The sequence below is a fragment of the Tachyglossus aculeatus genome, chromosome 14 (assembly GCF_015852505.1).
Source record: "Tachyglossus aculeatus isolate mTacAcu1 chromosome 14, mTacAcu1.pri, whole genome shotgun sequence".
NCBI lineage: Eukaryota > Metazoa > Chordata > Mammalia > Monotremata > Tachyglossidae > Tachyglossus > Tachyglossus aculeatus.
Genome location: NC_052079.1, coordinates 47,765,095 through 47,786,479, shown reverse-complemented (window position 1 = coordinate 47,786,479; position 21,385 = coordinate 47,765,095). Strand labels below are relative to the sequence as shown.

The 21,385-nt window shown below is 45.4% G+C and overlaps 1 protein-coding gene across 10 annotated transcripts in view; it reads left to right on the top strand.

Annotated features, from left to right (window-relative positions):
• The window catches only part of RBFOX2 (RNA binding fox-1 homolog 2), a 320,956-nt gene that overhangs the window by 251,704 nt on the left and 47,867 nt on the right, over positions 1-21,385 (top strand). For 7 of the 10 annotated variants that reach the window (XM_038756331.1, XM_038756330.1, XM_038756335.1 and 4 more), the window contains exon 3: positions 18,077-18,223. In XM_038756331.1, the coding sequence (XP_038612259.1) occupies positions 18,077-18,223 (147 nt within the window). The remainder of the gene's footprint in view (positions 1-18,076; positions 18,224-21,385) is intronic. The other 3 variants (XM_038756337.1, XM_038756334.1, XM_038756329.1) reach the window with 1 other exon arrangement.

Below are 21,385 nucleotides of genomic sequence, written 5' to 3'. Positions count from 1 at the left end.
CTGTGCTGTATCCACTAGGCCACACTGCTTCTCATCTCTCCTACAGCTCTCCTTTGCATCTGTCTGCTAGTGTCTCAGAACCCAGCCCACTGCATGGATGTGTGTGTCAGCCAGTCGTGGCTCCTACTTGAATTCCAGTTTTATATCTTCATGATTTGTGTGCAGGGACTCCTCTCGTGGTCTTTATGCACTTACTATGTACCAGGCACTGTACCGAGAGCTGGGGTAGATGGAAGATAATCAGATTGGACACTGTCCCTGTCCCAAATGGGGCTCACAATCTTAATCCCCATTTTACAGATGAGGGAACTGAAGCCCAGAGAGTAGAGTGACTTGCCAAAGGTCACACAGCAGACAAGGGGTAGAGCTGGGTTTAGAAACCAGGTCTGCTGATTCTCTGGCTCCACTAGGCCGTATCGCTCCTCATACTGTGTATGTCTGGTGTCACCCTTCCCTTCCCCCCATCCCCATTAGATTGTGAGCTCCTCAAAGGCAGGGATTGCCTTTGGCCTTTCACTTCCTTTGCATAACATTGCATTTATCCTCAGGAGGCTGAATAGGAAGGCGATGACAATCAGAGCTCAGTCGCAGTGGTTTGAACATCTGATAAGAATGAAAGATAAAAACGATTTCCAAGGTGATCTTTTAGGGAGGTTTTAGAAGCCAGCAGCAGAATAGAGCCCAGTTAGGGCTCGGGAAATTGCAAATCATGCAATTTGCACCTATCCAGGCATTCGTTCAGTTGTCTTTATTGAGCGCTTACTGTGTGCAGTGCATTGTACTAAGCGCTTTGGAGAGTACAGTGTAACAATAAACAGACACTTCCCCACCCAGCAAAACGAGCTTACAACCTAGAGGGGGAACTCCATGGTGATAGATTCTGAGCTGTTGATCTTGGTGCTTAGTGTACAGTGCTTTGCACACAGCAAGTGCTCAATAAATACTATTGAATGAATGACTCAGGAAAGAGATCTTGGAATCATCACAGACTAAAAAGCCAACACCTAAACAAGAATTTCTTCTAGAATTTCTTCTTCTAGACTGTGAGCCCACTGTTGGGTAGGGACCGTCTCTATATGTTGCCAACTTGTACTTCCCAAGTGCTTAGTACAGTGCTCTGCACACAGTAAGCGCTCAATAAATACGATTGATTGATTTCTCCTTTGCTACCAGCTGTAATATGTTGTATGCTGAAAGCAGAATCTACAACAGGGCAATGCTTGCTGTTGTGCTTGTTTGTCAGTGGTACCTTCAGTTACTGCAGGAGACAAATAGGCATTTCTCAAACGCACACCTCTCTCTGCTTCATCCTTTTTCTTACTTCTGCTCAAAGTCTTTGTAAATCATCTGTATCTGTTTACCTCTCTCCCACTGATATTGTAATATCTCTGAGGGCAGGCATCAGGCCTTCTGTTTCTGGTGTCCTCTGCTAAGTGCTCAGTAAAACGTTCTGCATTGAGGCACTCAGTACTGTAGACTGTAGTAGATTTAATTCTGCAGATGTACTTACCGTAGATCTAAAGAATGTAAGATGGTTATAGGATACTAATTCTGTTCTGTTCTCCCAAGCTTAGTAAAGTGCTGTGCGTGTAGTGAGCTCTCAATAAATACCATTGATTGATTGGCTGAATTCATGCCATTGATGGTTTAAAACAAAGCATAATACTGGGTAGAGTCATTATAGCGTATCCTAGGGTATTAGAAAAATGAGGCTACTTTGTTTTCAGCTTCCACCTTCCCAAATCAGATCTGGAGATTTTTATTCAGCCTGAGCAATGGAATTGATTCCAGTAAAGCTGAACTATGATGAGAAACTAAAAAAAAGCTAATCTCTAAAAGAGATAAGAACTTTCTTCTGTCTACTGTTTATTTAGAGCATAAGTTTCTATAACATTATTTTACACTTTCTTGGCCCTGATACAGACTCACTTATAACATGTGGTGGCATCTTTGTATTTCACAATGTGATGTCAGATTGATTCACCGCGCCGTCTCATTAGAGAAGCTGAAGCCTCCGATGTAGTTTTAGACACTTCACATTGACCCATTTAGAAAACATATCCAGACATCTCCCTGGGAAAATTAATTTCCTGGCTTCTAAAAAATGGAATAGACTGAGTTTGAAAATGGAATAGACTGTGTTTAGCGTGTCGGAACAGTACCCGGTCACGAGGGGCATATCTCTGGAAAAGCCAAGTTCTTTCGCATTGTGACGGACAGACTAGTAATAATAATAATAATAATGGCATATATTAAGCACTTACCATGTGCAAAGCACTGTTCTAAACGCCGGGGTGGTTACAAGTTGATCAGGTTGTCCCACGGGGGGCTCGCAGTCTTAATCCCCATTTTACAGATGAGGTAACTGAGGCCCAGAGAATTCATTCATTCAATCGTATTTATTGAGTGCTTACTGTGTGCAGAGCACTGTACTAAGTGCTCGGGAAGTACAAGTTGGCAACAAATAGAGACGGTCCCTACCCAACGGTGGGCTCACAGTCTAGAAGGGGGAGACAGAGAACAAAACATATTAACAAAATAAAATAAATAGAATAAATGTGTACATAAATAGTGAAGTGACTTGCCCAAAGTCACACAGCTGACAAGTGGCGGAGCAAGGGTTTGAACCCATGACCTCTGACTCCAAATCAATCAATCAATCATATTTATTGAGTGCTTACTGTGTGCAAAGCACTGTACTAAGCGCTTGGGAAGTACAAGTTGGCAACATATAGAGGCAGTCCCCTACCCAACAGTGGGCTCACAGTCTAAAAGGGGGAGACAGAGAACAAAACCAAACATACTAACAAAATAAAATAAATAGAATAGATATGCACAAGCAAAATAAATAAATAAATAAAGGGCTCTTTCCACTGAGCCACACTGCTAACCACAGAGAGCCTCCGTTTCCCTTCTCTAACCAGAAAAACGCATGTTCCTCCGGAAGGATTGAGACTGAAGCAGTGAGCATCTCGGGCAGCGCCTTGTCTTCCTTTGAAACTTGAGAGAGTTCCTCGTAGTCAGTATCCACCCAGCGTAAAAATGAAGATTTTTAGACTTGGTTTTGGCCCACTGTTTTTTTATAATATAGTGACCATCGACAAAGGACAGGGCAGGGCCAGCGGTTTGCCCCGGCACAGCTCCTCTCTTGCCTTGCGGCTTCTTTAGAAGCTGTCGGGCCTCCCTCTGGGCCACCGCTGTGGGAACTTCTCTGTGCCTCAGTTCCCTCATCTGGAAAATGGGGGTGAAGACTGTGAGCCCCATGTGGGACAACCTGATCACCTTGTATCCCCCCCCGCCCCGTGCTTAGAACAGTGCTTCACACATAGTAAGTGCTTAACAAATGCCATCGTTATTATTATTATTATTAACAAATACCATTGTTATTGTTATTATTATTGTTATTATTATTATTATTATTATTATTACCTCAGATGACCGTAATTCTGATTCTGAGGTAAAATCAGAATTATGGTCATCTGAGGTAATTTTTTTTTAATAGTATTTGTTAAGTGCGCTCTCAAAGGTCACCAATGACCTCCTGCTTGCCAAATCCAACGGCTCATACTCTGTCCTAATCCTCCTCGACCTCTCAGCTGCCTTTGACACTGTGGACCACCCCCTTCTCCTCAACACGTTATCTGACCTTGGCTTCACAGACTCCGTCCTCTCCTGGTTCTCCTCTTATCTCTCCGGTCGTTCTTTCTCAGTCTCTTTTGCAGGCTCCTCCTCCCCCTCCCATCCTCTTACTGTGGGAGTTCCCCAAGGTTCAGTGCTTGGTCCCCTTCTGTTCTCAATCTACACTCACTCCCTTGGTGACCTCATTCGCTCCCACGGCTTCAACTATCACCTCTACGCTGATGACACCCAGATCTACATCTCTGCCCCTGCTCTCTCCCCCTCCCTCCAGGCTCGCATCTCCTCCTGCCTTCAGGACATCTCCATCTGGATGTCCGCCCGCCACCTAAAGCTCAACATGTCGAAGACTGAGCTCCTTGTCTTCCCTCCCAAACCTTGTCCTCTCCCTGACTTTCCCATCTCTGTTGACGGCACTACCATCCTTCCCGTCTCACAAGCCCGCAACCTTGGTGTCATCCTCGACTCCGCTCTCTCATTCACCCCTCACATCCAAGCCGTCACCAAAACCTGCCGGTCTCAGCTCCGCAACATTGCCAAGATCCGCCCTTTCCTCTCCATCCAAACCGCTACCCTGCTAATTCAAGCTCTCATCCTATCCCGTCTGGACTACTGCACTAGCCTTCTCTCTGATCTCCCATCCTCGTGTCTCTCTCCACTTCAATCCATACTTCATGCTGCTGCCCGGATTATCTTTGTCCAGAAACGCTCTGGACATATCACTCCCCTCCTCAAAAACCTCCAATGGCTACCGATCAATCTGCGCATCAGGCAGAAACTCCTCACCCTGGGCTTCAAGGCTCTCCATCACCTCGCCCCCTCCTACCTCACCTCCCTTCTCTCCTTCTACTGCCCAGCCCGCACCCTCCGCTCCTCCACCACTAATCTCCTCACTGTACCTCGCTCTCGCCTGTCCCGCCATCGACCCCCGGCCCACGTCATCCCCCGGGCCTGGAATGCCCTCCCTCTGCCCATCCGCCAAGCTAGCTCTCTTCCTCCCTTCAAGGCCCTCCTGAGAGCTCACCTCCTCCAGGAGGCCTTCCCAGATTGAGCCCCTTCTTTCCTCTCCCCCTCGTCCCCCTCTCCATCCCCCCGCCTTACCGCCTTCCCCTCCCCACAGCACCTGTATATATGTATATATGGTTGTACATATTTATTACTCTGTTTATTTATTTATTTATTTATTTTACTTGTACATTTCTATCCTACTTATTTTATTTTGTTGGTATGTTTGGTTCTGTTCTCTGTCTCCCCCTTTTAGACTGTGAGCCCACTATCGGGTAGGGACTGTCTCTATGTGATGCCAATTTGTACTTCCCAAGCGCTTAGTACAGTGCTCTGCACATAGTAAGCGCTCAATAAATACGATTGATTGATTGATTGATTGATTAAGTGCTTACTTAGTTCCAGGCACTGCACTAAGCACTGGGGTAAATACAGACTAATCAGGTTGGACACAGTACTGCTCTTCCACTTTAAAAAAGTAGCTATCTAATAATAATAATGATGGTATTTGTTAAGTGCTTATCATGTGCCAAGCACTGTTCTTAGTACAGGGGTAGATACAAGTTTGTCAGTTTGTCCCACGTGGGACTCACAGTCTTAATCCCCATTTGACAGATGAGGTCACTGAGGCACAGAGAAGTTAAGTGACTTGCCCAAAGTCACACAGCTCATTGCCGGAGAGATGTATTTATTTATATTGATGCTTTTGATGCCTGTCTACTTGTTTTGTTGTCTGTCTCCCCCCCTTCTAAACTGTGAGCCCGCTGTTGGGTAGGGATTGTCTGTATTTGTTGCTGAATTGTACTTTCCAAGCGCTTAGTTGAGTGCTCTGCACACAGTAAGCACTCAGTACGATTGAATAGATGGTAAGTGACCGAGTGGGATTAGAACCCATGACCTTGGGAGTCAGAACTCCCAAGCCCGTGTTCTTGCCACTAAGCCACACTGCTTCTCATAGCCCCAGGATAATTCACGTGAAGTCCTTAAGGCTTGGTCGCCTTTTTTTTTTTTTTAATTGTATTTATGAAGCACATACTCTATTCCAGGCACCATACTGTGCTGGGATAGATATAAACTAATTAGGTTGGACACAGTCCCTGTCCCACATGGGGCTCACAGCCTTAATCCCTTCAGTGACCCAGGTCACTGAGGCCCAGAGAAATGAAGTGATTTGTTCAAGGTCACAGAGCATTCATTCATTCAATCATATTTTTTTTACGGTATTTATTAAGCGCTTACTATGTGCAAAGCACTGTTCTAAGCGCTGGGGAGGTTACAAGGTGATCAGGTTGTCCCACGGGGGGCTCACAGTCTTATTCCCCATTTTACAGATGAGGGAACTGAGGCACCGAGAAGATAAGTGACTTGCCCAAAGTCACACAGCTGACAATTGGCAGAGCCGGGGTTTGAACTCATAATGTATATATGTTTGTACATATTTATTACTCTATTTATTTATTTTACTTGTACATATCTATTTATTTTATTTTGTTAGTATGTTTGGTTTTGTTCTCTGTCTCCCCCTTTTAGACTGTGAGCCCACTGTTGGGTAGGGACTGTCTCTATACGTTGCCAACTTGGACTTCCCAAGCGCTTAGTCCAGTGCTCTGCACACAGTAAGCGCTCAATAAATACAATTGATTGATTGATTGACCTCTGACTCCAAAGCCCGGGCTCTTTCCACTGAGCCACGTGAGCGCTTACTGTGTGCAGAGCACTGTACTAAGCGCTTGGGAAGGACAAGTTGGCAGCATATAGAGACGGTCCCTACCCAACAACGGGCTCACAGTCGGAGCCAGGATTAGAGCCCAGGCTCTATCCACTAGGCCACACTGCTTCTCATTAGTGCTTCCAATGTGTACTGGAAATAGGCATGGCGCTCCTCCCTTCTCCCTCACCCACAGTGGCTTCATTGGCCGGTACTACCAGTACCCCACTCTCAGTCCTGCGGCCATCTTAAGCGCTTAGTACAGTGCTCTGCACACAGTAAGCGCTCAATAAATATGATTGATGATGATGATCTTAGGAAAATCGTAGCGATAGCTACAGAATGGATGGAGTGACACAGATGAATCCCCTAAAAGATGTGCCTCCGGAAATTGCAATCTTTCCTACAGACCGGAACCATTCAGAGTACCATCTTAACACAGCCAATTTTCACCAAATTTGCAAGGCTTTTTAAAGCACCCAAAATGGGTAACATCTGTTGAGGTCTTTTCAAGCAGGGTGTTATCAGAAATCCCAGTAGCTTTCCCTGTTTTCACTTTATGATGCACCCCTGTCCCCCACCAAAAAGGAAAAGGTATTTTTTCTTTACATTGGGAAGTGGATTAGCAGACAGCCTTGGGTAAATAACTCTATTTTTCACTTACTTCAAGCTGAGAAGAGCCTGGTAATCAGAGAACCTGGGTTCTAGTCTTGGCTCTGCCACTTCTCTGCTGTTTGACCTTGGAAAAGTCACTTCACTTCTCTGTATCTCTCTACCTCATCTGTAAAATGGGGATTAAGACCCTGAGCCCCATGTGGGACAGGGACTTTCTCCAACCTGTTTAGCTTGTATCTCCCCCGGCGCTTAGTACAGTGTCTGGCACATAGTAACTGCTTAACAATAATAATAATAATAATTTTGGTATTTGTTAAGCACTTACTATGTGCCAAGCACTGTTCTAAGCGCTGGGGGAGATACAAGGTAATCAGTTTGTCCCACATGGGGCTCACAGTCTTAATCCCCATTTTACAGATGAGGTAACTGAGGCACAGAGAAGTGAAATGACTTGCCCAAAGTCACACAACTGACAAACGGAGGAGCCGGAATTAGAACCCATGACCTCTGACTTCCTCTTTCCACTGAGCCACGCTGCTTCTCTTAATAATAATATAAATACCATTAAAAAAATAGAGGAAGTACCCTTCTCCCACTTAGGGTTGTACTCTGAGAAAGGCAGGGTAATGTGCCACTTGTCTGCCTGGTGGCCTTGGGCGAGTCATTTTACTTCTCTGTGCCTCAGTTCCATCATCTGGAAAATGGGGATTAAGACTGAGCCCCATGTGGGACATGAACTCTGTCTAACTTTATTAGCGTGTATCTACCCCAGCAGTTAATACAGTGCCTGGCACGCGGTCTGTGTTTATCAAATGCATTAAAAAAAAAATGAATCCAACTTTACGTTAAAAAGAAGCATAAATTCCAGCCCCCGTAAGGCTGGACTACCAGAAGCCCAAATTTAAGCCTCCCCAAGTCTCCCCTGATTATTCAATCGTATTTATTGAGCGCTTACTGTGTGTAGAGCAGTGTACTGTGGCTCGGTGGAAAGAGCACGGGCTTTGGAGTCAGAGGTCATCGGTTCAAATCCTGGCTCCACCACTTGTCAGCTGTGTGACTTTGGGCAAGTCACTTAACTTCTCAGTGCCTCAGTTACCTCATCTGTAAAATGGGGATCGAGACTGTGAGCCCCCCGTGGGACAACCTGATCGCCTTGTAAACTCCCCAGCGCTTAGAACAGTGCTTTGCACATAGTAAGCGCTTAATAAATGCCATCATCATCATCATCAGCATCATGTTCCATGCAAGCCTCTGGTGAACTTCCTGAAGCCCAATCCGACTCGAGCCTGAAACAGACCACACCTGATCAGCTGCGATTTGGGAGGACTCAAGGGGCCAAACTTTGAGCTTCGGAGAGCGCGGTATTTAAGCTTATGGTCCTCCTGAAGGTCAGTTCTGTCCCTTCCTTGTTAGCCGTCAATCCATCAAGTCTGTTTATTAAGTGCTTACTGTGTGCAGAGCACTGTTTTAATGTCTTGGGAGGGTATAGTCTAACAGAATGAGCAGACGCGTTCCCTGCCCATAACAAGCTTCCAGTGTAGCTATGGTTGCCCTGCTTCCCGAACTTGCCTGGGCACCACTTCCCTTTCGGGCCACGATGGAAGAAGATGGAAATCTCTGGATGGTCCTCTTGTCCTCGTCCCTGTTTGAACTGAGTAGAGCCCCAGCTTGGGGCATCACAAACCAGTCTAGACCAAGGCAGATAGAAATTGTCCCTCCGTAGATCTTCCTCTGGCGGGCAGGGCTCCTCTGTTTTCTATAGTTGGTGCCCCTGTGGCCTACAGGGACTGGTAGTCCTAACACCCAGGGGTTGCCCTGCCAGGACAGATGCCCTTGTGCTTGACCAGCATGATTCCCTAGAAGTGAGGCTGGGACCACTTTTATATTTTTAATGGTATTTGTTAATAATAATAATAAATCAATATACAGCATATTAATTATAATGGTATATGTAATGTTATTACTATTATGGTACTTGTTAAGCGTCTACTATATTCCAAGCACTGTTTAAGCACTGGGTAGATACAAGTTAATCGGGTTGGTTGCGGTCCCTGTCCCTCGTGGAGCATACACTCTTAATCGCCATTAATCAAGTGACTGGCCCAAGATCACATAGCAGACATACTGAAGAAGTGGCGTGGCTCAGTGGAAAGAGCACGGGCTTTGGGAGTCAGAGGTCATGGGTTCTAATCCCAACGCTTCCACTTGTCAACTGTGTGGCTTTTGGGCATGCCACTTAACTTCTCTGCGCCTCAATTACTGTATCTGTAAAATTGGGATTAAGACTGTGAGCCCCACGTGGGATAACCTGATCACCTTGTATCCCCCCCAGTGCTTAGAACAGTACTTTACACATAGTAAGTGCTTAACAAATGCCATCATCATCATCATTATTATTATTATATAGAGTTGCTAGGATTAGAACCCAGGTCCTTCTGATTCCCAGGCCCTTGCTCTATCTGCTAAACCACGCTGCTTCGCATAGCACTTGCTTTATGCCAGGCACTGTTCTTCTGGTTTATTGGCTCGTTATTTAGGCCTCTCAGTTTCCACCTGCTTTGGAAATTGGTTTAATCTGCATGTCTGGGCTGTGAAGTCTATTCTTGGGCAATCTGAATAATGCAGTTGTTAAGCACCTTCCTATTATTATTATTATTATCAATATTATTATTATTGTGGTATTTGTTAAGCACTTACCATGTGCCAAGCATTGAGGTAGATTCATGCTAATCACGTTGGACACAGCCCATGTCCCACATGGGGGTCAAAGTCTTCATTCCTGTGAGATAACTGAGGCACGGAGAAGTGAAGTGACTTGCCCAAGGTCACCCGGCAGACAGGCGGAGCTGGGATTAGAGCCCAGGTCCTTCCGACTCCCAAGCACTAGGCCACACTGTTTCTGTTGGTTCTGCCACTTTTGGTTCTGAGTTGACCTATTTCAGACCCACCCTGAGTACCCAAAGGCCCCAACCAAGGGTGTTGGCAGGTCATCAAAATCCCTCCTCAGCCTGGCCAGATCTGATGGTTTGTTCTACCCTGTCCTAACCCCATATAGGCAGAATCTGTGGGCCCGGTCCAGACCGAAAGTATCCATGAAAGAGAGACCCTTAATAGTGTGAACAACCCTCATAGATCTCTCAGCTTCGCCTTTCCTCGTCTCAGAGCTCCTTTCTGTTAATGGCCCATTCCATAATAGTAATAATAATAATGACGATGGCATTTGTTAAGCGCTTACTATGTGCAAAGAACTGTTCTAAGCGCTGGGGAGAATACAGGGTGATCAGGTTGTCCCACGGGGGGCTCACAATTTTAATCCGCATTTTACAGATGAGGTAACTGAAGTGACTTGCCCAAAGACACACAGCTGGCAGTTGGCGGAGCCAGGATTTGAACCCTTGACCTCTGACTCCCAAGCCCGGGCTCTTTCCACTGAGCCACGCTGCTACTCCATCTGTCTCTCTCTGATTTATTGAGTGTGTGGTCTGTGCAGGCACTTATTAAGTACTTGGTAGAATGCAATAAAGTTAGTAGACATGGTTTCTACCTTCAAGAAACTTACAATCTAGTCGGGGACATTGGCACTAGATTAATTACAAGTAGAGAGAGGCAACAGAGTTTACAGACAGGTATCTAAAGGCTCTGAGGGCAGGGGTATAGGAGTGAGGACCCAAGTGCTTAGATGTTGTGGAAAAGTTGAAATGGTGCTCGCTATTCTCTCTCTCTCTCTCTCTCTCTGTCTCTCTCTCTCATGTACAGTTGATCCCGTTGTTGGGTAGGGACTGTCTCTGTATATTGCTGACTTGTACTTCCCAAGCGCTTAGTACAGTGCTCTGCACACAGTAAGCGCTCAGTAAATACAGTTGAATGAATTAGTACCAAATATGGTCATTTTTAAATGTCTTAGATACAATACTAGATAGTTTGTCCACCTACACTCTCCTCGTGCCATCAAATTAAAACAGCTTCTGACGCATTTTAAAACCCCAGTTCCTTTCTGACTACAGATGCAAATGTTTGCTTACACTTGGAGGTGTCTGTATATTTTGTTAATAAACCAGCCATATTTTGTCCAAACCGTGGGGGGCTCCATGACTTTGGATCTTTGATTCCCAAACACTTTCAATTGCAACTTGCATCTGAAGCGTTTCCAGTTTTGATGAAGAGTTAGAGAAACAGAATGTACTTTGTTTTCATAGACTTGAAGCCAAGGGATCACTATGGTGCTTTTGGTCCCCTTTCTAAACTATCCACATCTTTTGACCACTCACCGGGTGTTAAAGAGGATCGGGCCGCTTGGATTCCCCTCCATTTTAAACAGCAGAAGTTGCAAAATCCAATATGATAGCTAAATGTCGAGGTTATGCGTAATAGTAACAATGATAGTAGTGGTAAGCACGTACTGAATCCCCGTTTTGCAGATGAGGAAACTGAGGCCCTGAGAAGTGAAGTGACTTGCCAGGGTCACACAGCAGGCCAGTGGCAGAGGCAGGATTAGAACCCAGGTCCTCAGATTCCCACACCTGTGCTCCTGCCACCAGGCCTTGCATTTGCTGTCATTTGCTTCCGCGTGTTAAACGTACCAGTAAGATCTCCGGACCGTGCTTTCTTTCCGTCACACCCCATGGTTCTGGCACCAAAGTGCCAATCACTATCAGAATACCCTCTAGTCTGTGTGACCTTGAGCAAGTCACTTAACTTCTTTGTGCCTCAGTTCCCTCATATGTAAAATGGGGATTAAGACTGTGAGCCCTAGGTGGGACAGGGACTGTATCCAACCTGCTTAACTTGTCTCTACCCCAGTGCTTAATACAGTGCCTGGCACATAGTAAGCACTTAACAAATACCATTAAAAAAATAGTCCCTTACTAGAAGATTCCCCAATGCGCCTGCCTGCCCCCATTACCCTCAGGCAGAGACCTAGAGTTGTTAGAAATGGAAACTCTGCTTGTACTTGTCCTTTTCATCACATTTATTCATCACGCTTCCTTCAGTCCTCATCTCCTCATCCTTTCACACCCGCTTGTCACCCTCCACTACTTCGGCTCACCTTTATCTGGACGGGCCCTTGCTTACGTGTCCCAACGAAACCCAGGAACCGCAGGCAACCGTAGAAGATCTGTAGCTTTGGCAGTTGCGAAAGCTTCTGGTTTATTGGCTTGTTATTTAGGCCTCAGTTTCCACCTGCTTTGGAAATTGATTTAATCTGCATGTCTGGGCTTTGAAGTCTATTATTGGGCAATCTGAATGATAATGCAGTTGTTAATCACCTTCTTATTATTATTATGGTGTTTGTTAAGCTCTTACTATGTGCCAAGCACTGTTCCTATGTACATCTTGGACAGAGAGTTGGGAGCCTGAGCTTGAGCCGGGACTCCAGAGGTCACACAGCTGTTTGGTGATCCTGGAAGTGAACTGTGGATGGGAGGAGGTAAATGTAGTGAGCTGGCCTTCTCCTCCTCTTCCAACTTCCCTCTGTTTTCCGTGATTCCATAGCCATCCCATTTCCATAACCGTAACTATCACACAGCTGTTTGGTGATCATGGCAGTGAACTTCGGATAGAGGAGATGGATGTAGTGAGGTAGCCTTCTCCACCTGTTCCAGCTTTCCTCAGTTTTCCACAATTCCCAGCCTTTCAGAGCCAATGCCCAGAAAGAAAGTGAAACTGCAAGGCTCCAATCGGTTGACTTATTGTGGCCACAGCTACGAGACAAGCTTGCTTGTTCCTCGGAGAGGTGATGTGGAAGATGAGGTTAGAGGGCGTAAAACCTTGAGAACCACAGCCTTAAAGTTTTCCTGTTTGAATGTTTTCTTTTCCTTTAATTCTTCCTTTTATCAGTTTCGCCATAGACCCTTTTCAAGAGGAGACAACACCAGCGCTAATGGGGACTGGAAGTTGGTTGTGGGCAGAGAAACGTGACTACCAACCCTGTTATATCGTACTCTCTCAAGTGCTTAGTATGGTGTCCTGCACACAGTAAGCGCTTAATAAATATGACTGATCGGGGAGGAGGAAGGATTGGCAAGGACCTCTAAAATCTTCCCTGGGTCCTTCGTGGTCCCCGAACTGTTGGGAGAATGAGGTTGTTAGACATCCTGTATGATTCAGAGAGCTAATCTCCAGCCCTGTGATAGGAGTTTCTTCCCTCCTCTTTATTAACTTGTGTGTTTTTAGCACCAGTCAAAAACACTGCAGCAGATAAATTAAGAAGGTGGAACAGGATGGATAGGGGTTCAAGAACTGAATCTCTAAAAATGGAAGTCTGTAGAAAATGGCAGTCGTCAGGCTCTGCTTGGTTAGATGTCTGTCTAGTTGGGCTTTAGTCATGTAATTTGGTCAGGGCAATTCTTTGCTGTCAGTCTTCATTGCACACTCCCACTGAACAGACTCCAGCCTATTCTGATCCATCTCCTGCCTTGTGAATAAATGAAGTCAAAGAATGACCACAAAAGGAAAAGCAGGACTTCAGGGTGCTTTTCTGTAGCCAATAGAGTTACCAAGTAACAACAGAAAATATGCCAAGCCAGGGTTTCTGTTAGCCGACATTTTGCTTAGGACAGTTTTAATATCCCAAGATTTTAAGAAACAAAACCCAAAAAGTCCATTTTTGGCTGAGTTTCTTGTCTCTGATTTTAGAATTGCTATTACAATTAACTTGCAGTTTGATTGGAAAGGAGATAGGGAGAAGGCATTCTTCCATCCAGTGAAACTAATCTAATTTCATTCAGTCAAATAGTTCTGTAGCCCTGCTCATTATACCCTTTGGTATTCTCTTTTCCTCCCTCAGACTCTTATTTTTAGCCCTCTGTCTCTTGATCCTCAGTCTAGTCGGCGGGACACAGTAGTCTGTTTCCTCTGAAACCAGGCCCAAATCCTAAGCCTCAATCCTGGCCCTTTTTCCCCAGCATCACCATAGCTTGTTGGAATGAGGAAAAAGCGGGAGCCCCCGGAGTACATTCAGTTATGTGATGGATGGGAACTCAGTCTGAGATAACCTTCAGATATGGAAGTTCTTTTGAGGCTTAGTACTTAAGAATGAAAATGAAGAGGCTAAATAATAATAGTTGTGCTATTTGTTAAATGCTTGCCATGGGCCAGGCACTGTACTAAGCACTGGGGTGGATACAGGAAAATTGGGTTAGACACAGTCCCTCTCCCTTGTGGGGCTCACAGTCTCAATCCCCATTTTCCAGATGAGGTAATTGAGGCCCAGAGAAGTGAAGTGACTTCCTCAAGGTCACACAGCAGACAGGTGGTGGAGCCAGGAGTAGAACCCAAAACATTTTGACTCCCACCCCTCTCCACCTTGAAGGTTTTGGAAAAGTGATATTTTTTTAAAAAAAAATGGTCTTTGTTGAGCGCTTATTATGTGCCAGGCAGTCTTGTAAGTGGTGGGGGTAGATCTGAGATCATTAGTTGGACATAATCCACGTGTCCCACAGTCTTCATCGCCATTTTGCAGATGAGGTAACTGAGGCCCAGAGAAGTGAAGTGACTTGCCTAAGGTCACCCAGCAGGCAAGTGGCAGAGCCAGGCCCGTGCTCTAGCCACTAGGCCATGCTGCTTTTGTAGTATGGCCTACACCCAGCAGACACGCATCTAGTAGTGGTGGTACCTGTACCGCCTTGGTATTTGGCTTTTTAATTGAAAGAATTTGTCCTGGAAGCAGATAATTCAGATGACTCTTTATAGTAAATACCTATCTCAAATGGTATGGCGGGAATTAATCACTAACTGTGTCCATCTGTTTTTTTATTTATTCCCAGAATAGCACTGTATTCAGATAAATATATTATTCCTGGTGCATTTAGGCTTGGTGAAGATAAGCTTCTTTGTAATTGGATCTGAGGTGGCTGATAGACGTTTGAAGGGATTTGCGTGGGGAGTAACTGAGGTTGATTTCTGTCGATTTGATCGCACGTGTGTATGCGTTGCGGTTTGGTTACTTTGTCATTTCCAGCCTGAATGGAATGTTTGCTCTATTTTTGTTCTGTTCTTTTCTTTTCTTTTCTTTTCTCTTCTTTTCTTTTCTTTTCTTCTTTTCTTTTTTCTTTTCTTTTCTTTTCTTCTTTTCTTCTTTTCTTTTCTTTTCTTTTCTTTTCTTTTTCTTTCTTTTCTTTTCTTATCTTTTCTTTTCTTTTCTTTTTCTCTTCTTTTCTTTTCTCTTCTTTTCTTTTCTCTTCTTTTCTTTTTTCTTTTCTTTTCTTTTCTTTTCTTTTCTTTTCTTTTCTTTTCTCTTTTCTTTTCCTTTCCTTTTCTTTCCTTTCTTTTCCTTTCCTCTCCTCTCCTCTCCTCTCCTCTCCTCTCCCTCTCCCTCTCCCTCTCCCTCTCCCTCTCCCTCTCCCTCTCCCCTCCTCTCCTCTTCTTTTCTTTTCTTTTCTTTTCTTTTCCTTTCTTTTTTAAATGGCATTTGTTAAGCGTTTACTATGTGCCAGGCACTGAATTGAGCACTGGGGTAGATACAAGCAAATCAGGTTGGACACAGTCCACGTCCCATATGGGGCTCAAGGTCTTAATCCCCACTTTACAGGTGAGAGAACCGAGGTCCAGGAAAGTGAAGTGACTTGCCCAAGGTCACACAGCAGACACATGGCGGGGTTGGGATTAGAACCCAAGCCCTCTGATGCCCACGCTCTTTCCTGTAGGCCAAGCTGTTCAAGCTGCTTCACTGTGGTCAATTTGATGATTGGAAATCTGACAGGTTTGCACAGTAGAACTGCCCTGTCCTTCCCCTTTGAGGCTATTTTTATCCCAAACACATCCTGCACATTTGTGCCATCTCCTAGTTTGGCTCGTGGCGAGAACCCAGTATCCAGTATTCATGCATTCATGGCGGTTGTCTACATTTTACAAACCCAGTTTCAAGATGATGCTTGCCATTTCTCTGAGCTCAGATATCAAGTTCACAGGTCTGTGGGTGCCCAGAGAAGACTTCTTCATGGTGTACTGAGTTTGAGAACCAGTGCTTCGAACAGTGCCTGGCTCGTAATGAGGGCTTAACAAATAGCATTTAAAAAAAAATATACCTAAGATCACATTTTCACTGAGATAGTGAGCAAGAAGGTAGGTCCCATGGTCACATTTGAAACTCTTAGGCTAATTTGTAGGCTGATTCATCCAAGAATGTTTTTTGTTAGACTGTTGGGCTGTCTGATATAGTCTAAGAACAGGGAGGGTTCTTGAATTGTCTGTGGAGTACGGCCTCCCTCCATATAAATTATCAACCCTGGGCCATCTGGTTTTTGCTCCTGTGTCACTTTACCAAGACCAGGCTCACCAGGTTCTCAATCATTCATTCATTCAATCGTATTTGAGTGTGTACTGTGTGCAGAGCACTGTACTAAGCACTTGGGAAGTACAAGTTAGCAACATATAGAGACAGTCCCTACCCAACAACAGGCTCACAGTCTAGAAGGGGGAGACAGACAACAAAACAAAACATTAACAAAATAAATAGAATAGTAAATATGTACAAGTAAAATAAATAGATAAATAAATCTGTACAAACATATATACAGGTGTTGTGGGGAGGGGAAGGAGGTAGGGCGGGGAGGGATGGGGAGAGGGAGGAGGCTTAATGTGGGAAGGCCTCCTGGAGGAGGTGAGCTCTCAGTAGGGCTTTGAAGGGAGGAAGAGAGCTAGCTTGGCGGATGTGCGGAGGGAGGGCATTCCATACCGGGGGAGGACGTGGGCCGGGGGTTGACGGCGAGACTGTGAGCCCAATGTTGGGTAGGGACTGTCTCTATATGTTGCCAATTTGTACTTCCCAAGTGCTTAGTACAGTGCTCTGCACATAGTAAGCGCTCAATAAATACGATTGATGATGATGATGACAGGCGAGCACGAGGCCCAGTGAGGAGGTTAGCGGCAGAGGAGCGGAGAGTGCGGGCTGGGCTGTAGAAGGAAAGAAGGGAGGTGAGGTAGGAGGGGGCGAGGTGATGGACAGCCTTGAAGCCGAGAGTGAGGAGGTTTTGCCTGATGCGTAGGTTGACTGGTAGCCACTGGAGATTTTTGAGGAGGGGAGTAACATGCCCAGAGCATTTCTGCACAAAGGTGATCCGGACAGCGGCTGAAGTATAGTCAATCAGTGGTATTTATTGAGCACTTACTGTGTGCAGCGCATTTTACTGAGCACTCAGGAGACAGAGCTGGTAGACTCATTTCCTGCCCACAACAAGCTTACAGTCTCTAGGGGCCTCCCTTAAAGTACTGGTGTCGGCTTAATCCCTATTTGACCACTCAGTTGCCTTTGACATGGTTGGCTCCCTCCACCCCTTCCCCTTCTCCAGAAATGGCGACTACCAGTGAATAATGAAAGCATTTTTTGAGAGCCTGGGAAGCCTGGTAGATTTTTATCCATAAAGTTATCTCTGAGTAGCGCTTTCACCCTGTCCGAGGGTATGGGCTGGGAGGGGTCCACTTATTATGTGATCCTAAAGGATGAGCGGTGAGTTGGTGCATAAGAGAAGCAGTGTAGCCTAGTGGATAAAGCACGGGCCCGGGTGTCAGAAGCGCCTTGAAGTGAAATTCAAATCCCAGCTCCACCATTTGTCTGCTGTGTGACCTTGGACAAGTCACTTCACTTTTCTGTGCTTCAGTTTCCTCATCTGTAAAATGGGGTTTAAGATAGTGAGCCCCATGTGGGACATGAAGTGTGGCCACTCATTAGCTGGTGTCTATCCAGCAGTTTATACCATGCCAGGCACATAGTAAGCACTTAAATACCCCCCCAAAAAAAGGTAAGTTGTTATCCGAACCGACTGTGAAAACAAGGAGGGGAAGAATGTGGCGTTGGAAAACTAGTATAAATAGTCCCGGTGTTTTGATTGCAAAAATTAGCTTCCACTGCCAAGGCATTTTGATAAACTTTTTGATCTTCCTCCAGGTTGCCATTTCTTGGGTATCATTCTCTGTGGGTCATACGGCTAGCAAGTAGAGAATAGAGAGTCATGGCTTTTCATTTAAGTTGCTTCTCCTCCCTCAGAGGGAACTTTACCGAAGGGACATGTGGTCGAGTATTTATTTGGCCAGGGACGGCCGTTGAGTCTGTGCTTGTGACTCAGAGCGAGTGATTGCATCTTCTCACTCCACCCTCGGTCTTTTTCCTTTCAGCAGACAGAAGGAGGGGCGCAGACGGATGGACAGCAGTCGCAGACACAAAGTAGCGAAAATACCGAGAGTAAGTCCACTCCGAAGCGGCTGCACGTCTCCAACATTCCCTTCCGATTCCGGGACCCTGATCTCCGGCAGATGTTCGGGGTAAGTTTTTGAGATCATTTCGAGTAACTGACGGCGACTGGAAGACGCGTAATAGTGTAAGGCTTTGGTGTCTTTTAAAAACTGAATGCGGCAAGATGGCCTTGGAGAAATAGTTTGCTCAGCCTACAAAATGTACATCCTTCTTATCCATAGATCTGGGCTCATCTCTAGGGCCGCACATGGCCGTTTCGCTCGGACACCTAGACTCGGAAGCACAACCTGACACCATGTTGCCTGGCTAGGTATCGTGTCTTGTGTTTCTGCCATATTTTCCCAAGTGAAGCAGCGTGGCTCAGTGGACAGAGCACAGGCTTGGGAGTCAGAGGTCATGGGTTCTAATCCCAGCTCCACCACATGTCTGCTGCGTGACCTTGGGCAGGTCACTTAACTTCTCTGAGCCTCAGTTCCCTCATCTGTAAAATGGGGATTAAGACTGTGAGCCCCCTGTGGGACAACCTGATCGCCTTGTATCCCCCCCCAGTGCTTAGAACAGTGCTTTGCACATAGTAAGCGCTTAACAAATGCCATCATTATTATTATTAAGTGCTTAAGAGCACTGCACACGACAAGCTTTCAGAGCTACCAATTCTACTAATTTGTCACGCGCTCCGTGCTCTACTCCCATCCACCCTAACTATTTTGCCGTAGGCTTAGAGGGTCTCTCCCAAGCACTTAGTACAGTGCTTTGAACATGGTAAGTGCTCAATAAATACAGTTGAATGAATGAAAGGATCTAAATCAGCCATTCTGTTTTCCCTCCATTCCACTGACTCCCAGAGACTAGCTCTGGGACCATGTTTCATCTTCCTGCTAATCTCCAACAGTAAGAGAAAGGCATAAGGAGAAAAGGTTGGTTGTGACTGAGACCAGAATCAACACCAAGACAGGTAGGGGAATGGTCCAGAGCTTGCTAACATTGTCTTCCCTCAACCTTCCATATTTTTTCCTCTTCTTGGAAGTTGCAGGGGAAAACAGGGAGTGAAGTGGTGACCTTTAGGTTACCTGAGGCTCTCTCAGGGCCTGGTGTTTTTCAGACCCATCGGACAACCTTCTGTTTGACCCAGAGTAAGCAGGCAGATGACCAGTTCTGTTTGTCTCTGAGAATAAAATGAAGACACTCTCCAACTGCTTTTGGAGGAATTTGGCTGAAACATAAAAAATAATTTTTGGTCTTTGGAATCGACAGTGAAGGGAGTTTACAGAAGCCTCTTCTATTGAAGCCTTTAAAATCTGATTTGCTTAGGGGAGTTCAGGTACATTCCTGTCAAAGGTCATGGAGTGGACTGGGTGAGTCCTTTTTTGTTTTTTTTCTAGCCCTGTGATTCGATTATGAAATGCAACAAATTCCTCCTGCAGGGGAGTGGAGAGCTGAAGAAAAACAGATTTCTTAGCAAAAGTAGCCCCTTCTGAATTTTCCTGATTGCTGCCAGTTTGATGGCTATTTTATAGGGCACGTATGGAAATACATTGAGTCCAGCTGGCTGCCCCATAAGTGCCATCCCTTTGTCAACTTTTCAGTCAATTGGTATTATTTATTGAGCACCTATTGAGTACTGTATTGAGCCCATGGGAAAATATAATAGAGTTAGAAGATGAGATCCGTAGCCTCAAGGAGCTTGCTCTCTACTGGGGCTCTCTGACACCAAATAAAGTGCATGTGGGACAAAGAAGATAATGGCAAGATGGTTATGTGGATGAATAAGTACGTAAATAGATTATGTTGGTTGATAGATTCAGAAGTCGTACAGAAGTCCTTTACAAAGATATAGACCGGGAGAAGAAAAAATAATCGGGAAAACCTCCAGATTTGAAGAGGGAAGGAGTTTGCCTTGTTGCCAACTTGTACTTCCCAAGCGCTTAGTACAGTGCTGTGCACACAGTAAGCGCTCAGTAAATATGATTGATTGAGTTTCAGGTGGGAGGAAGGGGGTGAACAAAGGGTCTGAACAGAAAGGAATGAGAATGAGCTAGGGTGAGTAAGTTAGCTTGAAAGAAATGAAGGGTTGTGAGTTAGTGTGTAGTAGAAGAATGTGGATAGCCAATCGATCAGTGATACCTTTTGGAACGTTTACATTGTGCCGAGCACTGTACTAAACACTTGGGAGAGGACAATAGAGTTGTCAGAAACTATCCTCTAGACTTTACTCATTGTCGGCGGGGAACGTGACTACCAGCTCTGCTATATTGTATTCTCTTAACCGCTTAGTATGGTTCTCTGCACACACAGTAAGCGCTCAATAAATACCATTGATTGATGGATGGATCGATCCCTGCCCTTGAGGAACTTACAATGTAGTAAGGGGAAGACAGCCTTAGAGCCGGTGGTAAGAAGTTCCTGCTTGATGCAGCGAGAAATGGGCAGTTATCGAAGGTTAGGTGTGCAGAACGGTGTTTCAGAAGTAATGATCTAGGCAGCGGAGTGAAGCGGGGATTGGAAGATAATAATGGTGGTATTTGTTAAGCACTTACTGTGTGCCAAGCACTGTTCTAAGTGCTGGAAAAGGGAGAGAATGGTGGCAGGAAGACCCAGGAGAGGTGGCTTCCTTTCCTTGAAGTGGGCTACAGGGGATGGCTGGTGGCCAGAGGATGGTAGCCACAAAGTCAGAGTAGGCTTGGAGTGTGGAGTTATCCTCTGGGGCAATGGGGATCCAAACTTATACCTGCAGGGAGATATGACTCTCTTCTGTGCAGAGCTAGGCTTGAAGTGATTTTTCCCCCAACCCCATCAGCGTGTTTATGGGGAGGCTCCAGACACTCTGTGAATCAGCTAAGCTGAGTGCCATTTCCCCATTTCTAGGACCTCAGGGGACAGAGTTGGATTTTTGTAAAGTGGTTGGGACCCTCCTCTTTCGGCTTAACCACCCCAGGGATTGGTTAACTGATTGATTACCCATTTCCCTCTGTCCAAAGCACATTGAGAGGAGATAAGGAAGGAAAGGAGCCCAGGAAGCAGGCACAGAGGAAGTGAAGGGTTTTCTTTAGATGTAATTATAGATGAGGAAAAGGTGATCTCTGATTTTTGTTTCTCTCTGCTAAGACCACAGTGTTTATGCTCTTTAGGTCCCATTGAATAAATGCCAAACATTTTCCCATTTCTTCCCAAAGCCACAGATAAATTCTTTTGCCCAAGTAGCAAGGCTTTCCCCTCCTTTTCTATCTAAA